General features: G+C 37.3%; 1 protein-coding gene across 8 annotated transcripts in view; it reads left to right on the top strand.

Annotated features, from left to right (window-relative positions):
- Window positions 1-14169, top strand: part of MAST4 (microtubule associated serine/threonine kinase family member 4) — a 315990-nt gene that overhangs the window by 255682 nt on the left and 46139 nt on the right. For all 8 annotated transcript variants that reach the window (XM_026865288.1, XM_026865287.1, XM_026865290.1 and 5 more), the window contains 4 exons: window positions 3080-3237; window positions 5747-5822; window positions 7064-7273; window positions 10333-10434. In XM_026865288.1, the coding sequence (XP_026721089.1) occupies window positions 3080-3237; window positions 5747-5822; window positions 7064-7273; window positions 10333-10434 (546 nt within the window). The remainder of the gene's footprint in view (window positions 1-3079; window positions 3238-5746; window positions 5823-7063; window positions 7274-10332; window positions 10435-14169) is intronic.

Raw genomic sequence — 14169 nt, 5'->3', positions numbered from 1 at the left:
CCCCCCCCCCCCCCCAAATCCTCTACTGCTGAAGAGCCCTGCAAAAGCACTGGGACAACCTCTGAATTTAAAATCTAGCCACTATTTCTTTGCCTCTTAGAGATGCTTTTCACTTTATTTTTTACCCACTAGATGATGTACATGAAACAGAAAATGAAAACTGGAAGTGTGCCCACCTAATTGGTTTCATGTACTTTTTCAGCATTTGAAACAGCTAGCACTGTGTAGCCTGCTTCTCCACATTCTTATCAATTCTTAGAGGCAAGGAGAGAACACTTCACATACAATAGCCAAAGTGTACACAGAGAACGGTCCCTTTTCAATGTTGGATAAATGAGATTCTGTTAATGCAGAGATATGTCAACTGGAGATCAGAAACAGTTTTTACACATCACAGTAGAGCACAGGTTTGATCTTTACAAGCAAGTGAAAGTCAAAGCCAGGGCAGAAAGATTTTTGGTAATCACAATTATGCTTAGATGAGTGTAGCTCATCATTGCTTGTTAGCCTGTTTGGATTTTTTTAAATAATTAAAGTGTAGAGATTGATGGAGTTACCAATTTACTGGAAGCTCTTGGGTTTAGAAATGGTGCAAGTACCACATATTCCAGTTCTCACAACAAAGCTGAAATGAAGTGAAAACATCTCCTGCTAAGATTATTAACTGAAAATAAATTCTTGGTGTGTTATATTTTAGCCAAGTTGGGTCAGATCTTGCCAGTTATGAGGTGCAGTTGAAATGATTGTGTGTCTTCTAGGAGAGCAAGCCTATAAAAATCTTAAAGTGAAAGAATACTCAGTTGCTTTTTTTTTTTTTTAGTAGATTATATTCCTAGAAATTTATTTGGCTGGGGAAATAGAATAAGGAGATGAGGAAGAGACTTTAGGGTTACATTAGCTGGTACTGGCTGCAAATGTGCTTTTGTGTTGAAGGAACAGGAAAGCGTTGCTGTGATGCAGTGTGGTTGTGCATATTAAAAATATGTTCTCTTACATGCTTTTTCCAAGCAGCTATTCTAGAGTCCCAAGAGAGCTAATTTTTAAGAGATTTTCTATGATAATTTAATTCGTTCAGAGATCATAATTTAGACCTCCAAGAAAACTTACTGTGCCTGCAATGGTCCTGGTACAAGTTAGAGTTGTTAGTGAAAGAAAGATTCTCACTTTAATCCTGTTCAATCTGCACTCTGTGACACCTTATATGAGAAAATGTGTGATACTGATTGTTGTCTTCCTGGTCTTTCCAGAATCCCCTGAAGCTGGAGAGGTAGATTGATTCTATAGAAATAGCAATGTGACTGTCAGTATTAGGAAATCTCCCTGTGATAGAGTATCTTTCATCTTATGGAGCATGGCTGTAGGTTAACTACAACTAGCAGCCATAGTGTGAGATAAGAAAGAGCTATGCTGCATGCTGAATTATGCATAGCAATGTGCTAAGGATGAATTTCATAAATGAGTTACTGTGACTCGACAAGTTACTACCTGACATGTGAACTGTGGTAAATTCTTGGTGTGCATGCTTCTTAGCCTGCAGCAAAGCAAGGTAATGCAATCTTGCTAAATTTAATTTGTTCTGATGTGATATAGCCTTCTCATGTAGACCAGTTCTGCCTGATTTAGCCTTTTCCAGTAGTGGGTTTTCTTTTTTGCTTTTAAGATATGACTTCATGAGATCTAGTGTGATAAATAACCTTTTCTTGAGTTCATAGGAATTAGGATATATTCAGCCTTTACCACACAAATTGCCAGAAAATTACAAAGACTGTCTAGTTTGTGTGCTTACCAGCCTGGATATTACATGCTGACCATAGCAATTTAGGGCAGTGTCTATACAGTATCAAAGTTTATTGAATTCCCTCACTAAGGATGATATAGCAAAGGAGCTCTTAGTGTGTTGTCTTCCTGTAACAGAGCACCCAGGCAGGGGCCTTAGTGTCCTCTGTGAAAAGACAGATGAGAACAATAGTGTGCACATGAAGATTGACTTCTGTAAGGAACTTTTTGTCTTGAAAAAGCCAGCTGGAGGCTGAAAAGAGCTCCAGAAAGATTTACAAGTTTTTTGACTTCTTCCTCTCTGCAGGTAAAATGAGTGTCTGTCTGGGTGGTACCAAACAGCTTTGTACAGTCATACAAGGATATTTGTGAACAAGCTATCTTGGAAACTAGCTTTGGTACCAGAAAGAGTAGAACATTCCTCTGTCTACACTCATCAGTCCAGATTAGTAAGGCTGGTTGTTACTGCATTGAACTGTGTATCTGTTCTTTACAAGGACACCAAGTCAGGTTTAGGGAAGTTGTTTTCCAAGTTCTACCTCCAAACATTTAGCATAGCTCAGTGCAGCTAGCTGCGCTGCATAGAAGACAGTACAATATGATAGTATGATCATCTGAACTGCTTTATATAGTGCAGCTTTATACTTGCAGTTGTGCAGGCGTAGTTAATTGTGTAAGCACTTCTGATTTCATACCTGCCTGTATCTTCCTGTTTTATACTGTGAATGGTTTGAGTGTAATACCGTTGACTTTTGTCAGCCATAGAACCTGTCTGTATAAACGTATGAAGTTCTTTCACTTAATTTTGAATGTACAGGATTTAAAAAAAAAAAAATTAGCAAGAATTTAGATTATTTCATTTTATTTTAAGAAGCATCAATAATGTCTTAAATATGGATAATGAAGTACCTTCATTATGTACATTTACAATTTGTATTGTGGCAATAAGTTAATATTCTATGACTATCATATTTATGCTGCCCTACTCAAATTTTCAGCAGACCCCATTTTAACTATTCATACATATTGGTGTATGTTAACTGACATTAGATGTCATCTTTGCCTTAGAAGAAATTTGAAATTTTGAAATGCAGTGGCTCTTCTGGGACTGAAGTAGGGTTTTTTATTTACTCTATATTTAGCTCATTAAGTTGAGTAATTATTCTTCTTTAAATTAGTAGTCAGGTGTGGAAAACAGTAACTATAATTTTTAAATTAAATAGCCTTATTTGTGAGCACTGAAATTGTCTTGAAACTGTTTTTTCACTCTGATAGTAGCTTGTGTTCTGTTCTGTTCTTGTAGTCATCCTGCTCATCCCAAGAGAAGCTACACCAGTTACCATACCAACCAACACCTGATGAACTACATTTTTTGTCTAAGCATTTCTGTACCACTGAAAGCATTGCTAGTGATAACAGGTGCATGACCACTGCAATGCGCCCTCGGTCTCGAAGCCTCAGGTGAGTTTGTCTGGAAATAGGGGTTGGATCTAAATTCATATATTTTGGAGCATCATACTTTTGTATTTTGGGGGCATTCACTCCTCTTAAAATGGATTAAGTATAGTACAAGAAGTACACATCTGAGGCCAAACTACAAGTAGTCCTTCTAAATTCTAGCTAGCTCTTAATGAAAGCAACTAACCCGCATGAACTATCTTGATGAGCTAGTCATTATTGATCTGACTGTGGCACTGGTTCTCTTCCAGACTTCAAATTGTCACAGAATAAAGCCTTTCTTTGCTAAAGTAATTCAAAATATATTTCTATCCTAGGACTTTCTGGAAAGAAACATGATAAAAAACAAATGGGCAGGTGGGGTGTATGCACTCATTTATTTTCTTTAGTCAAGATGAACTTCAGTTTCTCATTTCCCAAAGACCAGGCCTCTACATTTCATTTGCAGTGGCTGTTTGTGTAAGATGTTTTATCCATGATCAGTTCTAAACTGTCTGAATAGTTTAGGTTTGGAAAACGCAGATAGATTTTATGGGTAAGTTTTCAAGAACTGGAAGGAAGAAAATGGAAGTAGTGTATTTCTAATGGTTGTATTGATTTTTTTCAGAAGTTTAAAAATAGTTTTGCAGGTGTACAGATCTTAAGGAATGAGTCTTTAAGTGCAGTATATTTCAACTCTGGATTTGATTTTTGTTGTAAAAAAATCTGTATAGAGTGTTGTGAGAAACATAGTTGTTACCTACATGAAACTGCACACTGGTTACTAAGAAAAAAATGTTTTTTCATTAGAAGATTACAGGTTGAAATTGTACTGTACTTATTGCCACGTATCCAGGGTTTTTTTGATTTCTGTTATGCTTTTACACTTTGTCATGGTTTAATGCCAGGTGGCAACTAAGCACCACACAGCCACTCATTTGCTCCTCCCCCATCATGGGATGGGGAGGAGAATTGAAAAAAAACCCAACAACTCATGGATTGAGATAAGAACAATTTAATGACTAAAATGAAGTAAAATATTATTATAATAGTAATGAAAATGAATATAGTAAAAAGAGAGGAATACAACCCAAGAAAAAGACAAGTGTTGCACAGTGCAGTTGTTCACCACTCACTGACTGATGTCCAAGCAGTGATCTGTCCTCTCTGGGCAACTCCCCCCAATTTATGTACTGAGCATGACATTCTATGGTACGGAATATCCCTTTGGTTAGTTCAGATCACCTGTCCTGGCCAAGCTTCCTCCAGGCTTCTTGTGCACCTGCTTGCTGGCTGAGCATGAGAAACTGAATCATCCTTAACTTCAGGTCAGCACTACTTAGCAACAGCTAAAACATCAGTGTGTTACCAACATTATTCTCACACTATTCCAAAACACAGCACTGTTATCAGCTACTAGGAAGTAAATTAACTCTATCCCAGCTGAAACCAGGACACACTTTAAAAATCTTCCACTTGAACTCACAGAATGTATACAAATACTCAGGGAAAAAACAAGAGCCAAGCATTTTCAGAAAGGAAATTATGCTGCAGAAGTGTTACAGTGAAATTATGTACCTACTCTGGTACATAAATGGATTTGTTCATATCAGTTAAAGGACCCACCATTGTGGTATCTTGGGACAAATTTTAGTGTTCAGTTTTGCCCTTTTAGAAAACTAAATGTCAGTTCTGCTCATGCAAGGAACCCCTATGTACATGTTATGATAGTCACTCCTAGAGAATAGCATCCACTTTGTGGGGTCTTTCCTACTCCACATCTTGTAGACCAGACTGAATGGGCCAGTGTCACCAGCTCAGGAAAATCAGATGGAGATTTTTCAGAGTAACAATGGGGCTCATGATAGCAAAAAGCAGTTTTGTAAGTTAGCCGAGGCCCTGGGTACATTTTATGGATTGTTTTCCTGCAAGTCTCATGCTTTCCTTACAAGCACAGTACCCTAGCATTCATGGGACTCAAGCATATATATGGTATTATTTGTAGGAAGTTGCTGCCTTTATCTGTTGGTCAGTTTGGAAATAGATTGTTTTGATTTCTTTTGTAATGATCTGCATTTTGTTGTTTGGTTGTTTGGGTTTTTTTAAAAAAGACTTAATTCTTAACTTTTTTCACTTGCAACTAACAGAGTTTGTGGTCAAGTGTTTCTACTTGGATTGTATGTAACTGTTAAAGGGGCAGGTATAGCCATAATTAACAGTTAAATATATCTCTGTTGCCCTTCTGAGAAAAAGGTGATGTTCACAAGTGTGGCAAAACTGCCTGTATCTTGAAGTGTAGTTACAAACTTAAGAAAACAACAGCATTTAGATGTCAAGCACACATGTAGTAGTTTTCAGGGCCCGGTCAGAAATAGCAGAAGGGAACCAAGTGTACCACTGATGAGAGAATGTACCTTTCCAGTGAAGCCTATGTTGATTTTTTTGTTACAAATAAACTGCAAAAATATAATAACTAATTGTAGTTCATGCTGAGACAAGTCTAAAGGGATAATTTGTTTTGCTTTGCTTGCAGCCCTGGACGTTCTCCTGCCTGCTGTGATAATGAAATAATTATGATGAACCATGTCTATAAAGAAAGGTTCCCAAAGGTAATGAATTATATTTAAGATACCGAGTATCTAAATTGATAGGCTACACAGGTTTTAAGTAAGCAGTGTTTTTGTTACGAGAACTAATGATCCAACCCTGTAATGGCTTTCATAAAGCATCACCAAGCTCTTATTACAAAGATAAAATCACAATAAGGAAAATCCCTGCTGAGAACTGGACATTCATTTGGCAAAGCTGCTGAACTGATTTTGAAGTGACTCATGCTGGTAATATATCCTGCTGATTGGAAACTGGCGGCACATTTGATTTTAATAAGTGGTGTGTACTTGGGGCAAATGTATACTGAATTAATAAGCCAAAAATCGTTTCTGTTGCTTTGTGCATCATCTGCTGGTATACCTGCAAATTCCTTATTTAGTGGCATTTATTCCTTTTCCCAAACACTCATTATATACTTACTTTAATTTTGAAGATCACTACACATTTGTGGGGGTTTGAGACCAAGTGAGGACACATCGCTGTCATGTCCAGAGGTCTGAGATACAAACAGGTTCCTAGGTGCAAGTGTATAGTTTGGAGCACTGTGCTTTTAATTGCTCGTAGGGTTTTGATGACCCCTGGAAAATAAAATAAGATAGAGCTGATACTATTCCAAAAAGTGCCTAAAAAAAAAATTATGAAATTTCTTCATGTGTCTTCATAAAAATATGAAATTTGTCAGGATTTGCAGAGCAATTGAGCAGCTATCAGAAGTGTGGAGCAACATACTCACCTCAGTGTTAGAGATATGAACTAAGAGGTATGGGATTACTTCTTAATAATAAAAATACATTTAAGGGTGTTTTTAAGTGTCTGCTATTTTGTGAGAACCAGACAGTTGGTTCTGTAAAACAGACAAATCTAGTAACCTGCAGACACATCTGGCAGGACCTGTGGTGCTTTTAATCAGTTGTTCATTTCACGTTCTGCCTAGCAAAGTATTTTCATGGTATAACCTACATGAAAGGAAGATACAGATTAGTGCACAGTTAATGACCAGTGGCAGACAGAGAGGAGGATCTGGGTGGTAGAACAGTAAGGCTGTTGCTTTGCTGGACTAGTAATACAGGGAAATGTCACCTGTCACTTTTCTGTTCACTTTTTTCTCCAATCATTTCACTCATTCCAGCTAGGTAACTTCTTATGCAGTACAGAAATGTTGCAGAGTCAGAAATAAACTTTGAGGCCCTTAGTTTCATGGAAAGCTGATTCAATGTATCATGTATCTATTTGTCTATAGGCCACAGCTCAGATGGAAGAGAGGCTTCAGGACATTATAACAAATCATTCTCCAGAGAACACCCTTCCCCTGGCAGATGGAGTGCTCAGTTTTACCCACCATCAGGTCACAGAACTGGCTCGAGATTGTTTGGATAAATCCCAGCAGGGCCTCATCACATCACGATACTTCCTTGAATTACAGCACAAATTAGACAAATTGCTACAGGAGGTATGAGCCATGAGATTACTGTTACATTTGCTTGGAAAATTGTTTACATCTGTTTGCCTAAGAGTTGTTGTCTTGAAATAATCATGACTGTTCACTCAGGTAATTGTCAAAGTCATATTCATAGCAGTTGTAGACTACATAATGACCACTGCAAAGACTATAAGGCATCCTAGTGTACTAGTCTGGAATAGATGGGTTGTAAAGATTTCAGGAACAGCAGCATTTTGTCATGCAGTGCAAGTTATAAATTGCTTACAGAAATGTGCGAATAAACCCTAAATGAGGAGGCTTGCTATTCCATTTACTGTGGATAGATAAGGAAACATACCCACTTTCCACTTTGTCAACCCTACTAATTGATTGTTGTGATGAGAAAGCAGACAACAACCCTTAGCTTTCCATCAGCTAGAGGTTATTTAATTATTTAAATATTTATAATATTATTTTCATAGTTAAACTGTTTATTAACAGAAATAATGTCATTTCTAAGTGTGATGAAAATTCCATAGAGTAATCAGCTAAATTAATTAAGAACAACTTGGAACTTGACAAAATAAATGTGCTATGACATAAGTCACTGCAGCTTGTGAATGTATCATTTTTAAAACAATGAGTACAGCATGTAATGTACACTTACTTGTGTGGGATTTGGTAGCACATTATGAGCCAAAGTTAATTGTGATAGACTAGCAGATTTGATATTGACTTGGAATTTTCCAAATTACATGTTAAGATACCGTGCCTGTCTTAATTTATGTCTTTTCTGCTTTCTTTTGAAGGCAGGAGCAGTTGCTAAACGTTTTGGCTGATTTTTTTTTTTTTTTTTTTTTTTTTTTTTTTTTTTTTTTTTTTTTTTCCTATGCCACTTTTCTGGTAACTTCTATTCAGTAAATAGATTATCTGCAACTGCTGTATTTTGATTTTTTTCCTCTTCATAAAGGAATGCAAAACTTAAGACACTGCTGATTTATTTCCAGATTATTGAAACCCTGTTTTTTAAACAGAAAATACATAGAGCTTCCTTACTAGTCAAAAGAAAGCTTAAACTAGTGACCTTGTGAAATAACCATGTTTTTATGATTCCAGAGTGCAGGCAGAGTGGGCCAGTTGACTGGAGATCTGTCCATGAATTGTGTTATGCTAGTGATAATGTCAAAATACAAGGAAAGGTGTCTAAGCTAAGTTTGACTGAACCTCTGTTAACACTGTTAATCACTGTTTAACAATATATCCCTTAAAACACAGTAAGTAGAGTTCAGAGTACATGTTCACTCATTTACTTAACACACCCCCCAAAAAAACCACAAAAACCCCTACTCTAGCAAGTTATTCTCCAATCTGCATATAAAACAGTGCATTATTTAAAAAGCACCAAACCATTAATTTTGTCATGTTCTATTATGCTAATTCTTTATTATGTAACAATTTCCTGTTTAGCAAAAACGTAATACCTTAAAATATTCAGACAACTTCTAAGTCAACTGGATAACAACTGTTAATAGCAAAATATGACAGTAAGAAAACTTTCTCTCAGTTGTGCTTTAGATTCATGTGATTCATTCGTTCTCAATTCCCAGCTGTGATGTTCAGTAATCTCCTACTGCTACCTGGCACATTGTGATTACTTTGCATACAGGGGAAGACTCCCTTGAGCTTTGAGCAGCTTGGTTTAACCAACATTTTTATAATTCAGAGGTCAAGGTCAAGTGGACCTGAATACTTTCCTGCTTCATCCTTCTTAAATGTAACTTGTATTCAGTCTTTTATTCACATACACACCTGAGAGTTCATGAAACTGTACAAAGGGGCTTTAAATTTTGCTGGTGATTAAAACAGGCAGTTTTTTTATTTACAAAAGTTTTCTTTCGACTTCATTGATAGTGCACAGAACACAAATGCTTGTGTCCATTTAAGGTTTTTGCAAATACCATCCAAACAGATGGTATTTGTGTCTTTTTATTTTTTCCTCTTTTAAACTTCAGAGTAATTCTTCTCGGGTATTTGTTGTTTTTTAAAATTGTAGTGCTTATGCTGAGAGCAGTATGTAGCTTCATATTTTCATAGGCTTTTTTCTTAGAAAAATATAAGGTATATATTATATAAAAAGTACTTATTTGTCTATACAACCACTTTTAAATGTTAGTTTCTTAATTGTCTTTGTGGTTTTGAATAAGCAAGAGATGATGAAGAACTTAAGTCTACAGTTTCTAGTAATCAGAACAAAGAAATACTTTGATATGTCAGTGAAGAGCTATTAGTACATTTTAATCAGGAGAATGATATGGTTTCTTTGCATTCATTAGCATCCTTAAATTACATAATTTAACTTAGAGAGGGATGTTTGAAAGAAATTTCAAATGCAGTTCAGACCACTGTGCAAATGTTATCAAACCTTCTGGAAGTATTTTTTCTGTGTGTATTCTTCTACAGAATTTCCCCCTCTTTGTAATCTTTGTGGAACTCAATTTTTCACTGTCTTCCTTTTTAAATGTACCTTTATATGGAGCCTCTCTGCAAATAAATAAATAAATAAATATATATATATATATATATATATATATATATATATATATATATATATACACACACGCACACACCCCTGTAATTTTAGTATGACATAAACACAGGAAATCAGTATCAATTTGACATGGATGTTGGTTATGTTTATTAATACTATGTAGGTCAGTTTTCATCCTAAAAGTATTAACAAATTGAGACACAACTGTACATGTAGAGAGTTGTATGTTGTATTGAAATGTAGTCCATTTTGCAAAACTAATGGTCATAATACTGTATAAGTTGTTGAGGGTTTTTTTTAAAAATAGGTATGTTCATTGTAGGCACTTTTATTGTGGTCTTCGAGTGTTAGAATTGTACAAATGGGATTACTTCAATTTGAAATCACAGCATTGCTCAAATCTTTATTTCTGCTGACACCTTAAAGCTGACATGCTGTTTGTCTCAAGTACATGCTTCAGACCCTCAAAGCGTGCCCCAAATAACATATATACTTTCCTGAGTAGTACTTCAAATGCAGTTTTATTATCACTATCTTTTAGGCTCAAGAGCGATCAGAGAGTGGAGAAATGGCATTTATTAAGCAACTTGTCCGAAAAATCCTGATAGTTATTGCCCGTCCTGCTCGCTTACTGGAATGCCTGGTAAGGTCATACTTAAAATAAGTAGGTTTTTCACTTCTTAATATAGGAAGGTTTCTGGCTTGCTGTTCAAAACCATTTACAACTTTTTTTGAAATGTCAAACAATGGGGTAGGTGTTCATTGGTGGTGGTATCCTTTCTGCCTTTATTTCAGGAACATGGGACTGTCAGGGAATTCCTGCAGTTGTATTTCGTTTTCTGCTATTGCAAGTACTATGTTACAGAATCCCTTTCATCAGTGAGGAGGCTCCATTTCAAAACCAACTGGGTTTTTCTGTTGTTTGTTAGACTTTGCTATTACTGGGGAAGGCTGTTCCAGAATCATAATTGCTTGGTGGTTTTCCTGTTGTTGTTCTTAGGAGTTTCATAGTTTTGTTTCACTCAACAGCTGCCAGAGCTATAGGCAACTTCCAGTGAACTCTGCAGTACCTGATCTGGGGAGAGGGCAGCAGCAAAGGGATTAAGGTATCTGGATATACAGATAGTCAGGAGTTATGCTGGAGACCAGAAGGAGGAGAAGAGTTACCTTATTTATGCATGAGCCTAGCACTGATGTTGCCAGACTGGGCTAGCTTGTGCAAGGCCATGTGGGTGTGTTTCTGCTTTGCCTGCCCATGCTGTGGGAGCTGGGATGTCTCAGGTGTGGGAAGTTGCTCCTACGCACAGAGCTAGTGTGCTTCAGTTGTTCAGTGGAACTAATAAACCCTTGAAGAACACAGTGTACTCAGAAGGACAGCGTAGACACCCAAATACCGTGTAAGAGCCTGCCTGAGTCCAACAGGCCTGGCAGGCAGCCCGAGCTGACTTTGTTGAGCCACTCTGCTTGCCAATACCAGGATCACAGTGTTGATGCTGCATACAGCTATTTGAGGCTGTCAGGGCTTATGTGGGAGCCACGAACCTGCTGCTAGACTCAAGTTATGTCTGAAGGTGTCATAACTGCACTTGCATGTCACTGAATCTGAGCTGATAAGTCTTTCCAACCTGATTTTGGCTCTGTGCAGTGTCTCTTCATCTGTGGCACAGTTAATCCACAACCTGGCTCGTTCAGCCATGGACATTTTGAGAGCTGCCTCTCTTTTGTTTTGGAAACACCATGTCTCAGTGTTCCCATTTGCAGTTTGTTCATGACTTGCAGTTCAGAAGGAATCTAAAATAAGGTATGTGTTCTGAATCAACATGAGAGGAAAAATAAGGCTTTAGAGAGAAGGACATCTTGCCATGTCCTGCCTGTGCCATTGAATCCAAACTTGCTTTACTTTTCACCCTGAACCCTGAAATGCTCATTCCATATCTAGCGTCATCTTCCCTGCTCCACTCCCAGGGTTCACATAATCTTTCCCCACCTTTTCACCCAATTTCTCATACAATGTCTTGTTTTCCCTCTGGTCTGCCTCCTTCTCTATTATTACACATCCAAAAATGTCCTTAATTATATACTGTTGGCTAACAGACTGAGGCTTCTTTATGATGTTTTGTTCTTCCCTTCCATGCTTGCTGGCTCTCTCCCACCTACCCCTGCCCCCAGCATCATCACTGTCTTTTAGCTTTTTGTTTTGGGTTCTCTCCTGGTGACCTGTTTTCCCATTAGCTCATCCTCCCTAAATGCTAGGTTTTGTAAGCTAGCTAGTCCATATCTCCATTCACTTAATTCCCATTTTCTGCCCCTGGGATTTTATCCTAGTCTAATCTGCTTTATCACACTTAAAGCAGAGCTGTTGTGTACCTGTATCCCACCTTTTGCTGAGCCTGCTGATGCACATGGAAAGACAGTGTTGCGAGGCCAGGAGATGACTGTATTTCTTAGTTGAGAGTTTCGGAGCAGCAATTGCAGAGAAAGTCAGTGCAGCTTACTTAGTGTTGTTACTTCAAGTGGGATCTTCAGGAGATTTAAGCTGGAATATAACAACTCTGTGCAGTATGTTTTTAGAGAGACAGGTAGCTTGAACAAATTTAGGCATACTTTGACAAAACAATACATTTCTCATGAAAGAAGCATGGGAGTTAAGTCTATGCTATAAATGTCTCTGGAGTCATGTGATCTTACAGAAACAATATTAGTATTTTTGCATAGTGTCCCTCTGGAAACTTTTGAATAATACTGGCTGATATTTTATAATGCCTGTCTGACATAGGTGCTACATATGGCAAATGTGAGCCTCTAAGAAAGTTCGTAGCATTGTAGGAAACAAATCCCAACAGTTTATGTCATGAGAAGTTTCAGATACTGTGTAGTAATGCTGTCCGTTTTCCAATTGTGATCTTGGCTCAGGTGCTTATGGTATGTGAATTCATATTTTAATTCACTTGATAAAAATCATGAATGAAGCTTTAGCAGTTTCATATGTGTCGAGCTACTGCCAGATACTGATTTTTCTCCATTTGTACATGGAAAGTGAAACAAAGAGTTGGAAGTAAAGATCAGAAAATAAATTTGTTTCTTTTAACTATTTGCACATGTGTATGTATATATGTGTATGTGTATATTATAGATATAGATACATAGATATATACACACACATATTCATATGATTGAAAGTATCTTTTAAAATTACCTTACTAGCAAGTGAAGGAGAAGCTGTAGATCTACCACTTGCAGCAGGTAAGGAGATGATGGTTTTATGGTGAAGGTAGATAGGAAGTCTTGGCACACATCATGTTGTTCTGTGCCAAGGAGTAACACAGAAGAGAGATACAGCTGGGGACAGCATGTCAGATGAGGAGGGTAAGGCTAAACCAGCATGTAATGCTTAGTTACTCTATTCAGATTTTTAGGTAGTTTAGCAGCATCCTGAAAATTTGAGCTAAATAAGAGAGTTTGGGCAGTTCATCGGTTTGTGGTAAATCTTTTGGAGTAGGCTGGAGATGGTGAAAATTGTTTCATGCCAAATAAAAAGCTTAAGATTGTTTCTACAAGACTGAAAATTCTGAAGAGGTTTCACTTCAGACACACTGCAAGTTCTCCTGGGAGCCACAGCAGTTTGGATGCTTCCAAAATGAAATGTAATGCCTAATTTCTCAAGCTATCTTCCAGGTTGGGATGTTGAGTTCCCAAGTCCTGGGTAGTCTGAGGAGCTAGAACAGGAGCTTTGTGATCCAGCATGCAGAGTAAAGCCCCACGGAGTTACGGCAAGCCCTGAAATGATCGTCAGGGAAGCTAACTAGCTCATCAGTCTGCCTGACTTCTGCAGATACTTTTGAGAGAACTGACTTACTCCAGCAAAAAGTCTGGTTTGTTAGATCAGTGTTTTGTGGCTTTAACTGTCTCTCTCTCTACAAAGCATTGCACCTGCTGTGATCTATGGTTGGCACAAACATCTTGAAGAATGTAATGGTTATGAGAGATATGTTTTGGTATGAGTTCATACTGGTAGATAAAGTCTATTTTTTTAAAAAACCCAAACCTTTTATTAAACTTCCTTGTTCCTTTCAATGCTTTTCTGGTTTTATCATCTATGAAGATAGTAAAATAAATGTATTTCTAAGGGACTTGGGGAATAGACAGGGTTTTGAGTTCCGGGGCTTTTTTGTTCCTCTTTGAGGCTTGCCTTTTAGGCATGGCTTAAATGATAGTTGTAATATAGTTGGTTCTCAAAGGAGGATGTATTATTTCTAGATTTGGAACAATAGTATCAGTGAAATTCAAACGTTGTTTTCAGCAACTTACAATTTTGGCTTTCTTCTAAATTCAGTGATTTATTTAATTGTATTTTCCATAAAGCATGGCGTATATATAT

The sequence above is a fragment of the Athene cunicularia genome (genome assembly GCF_003259725.1).
Source record: "Athene cunicularia isolate RWA chromosome Z unlocalized genomic scaffold, athCun1 chrZ_part1, whole genome shotgun sequence".
Taxonomy (NCBI): domain Eukaryota; kingdom Metazoa; phylum Chordata; class Aves; order Strigiformes; family Strigidae; genus Athene; species Athene cunicularia.
The sequence above is the reverse complement of the archived record's forward strand: the minus strand, read 5'-3'. Positions and strand labels throughout refer to the sequence as shown.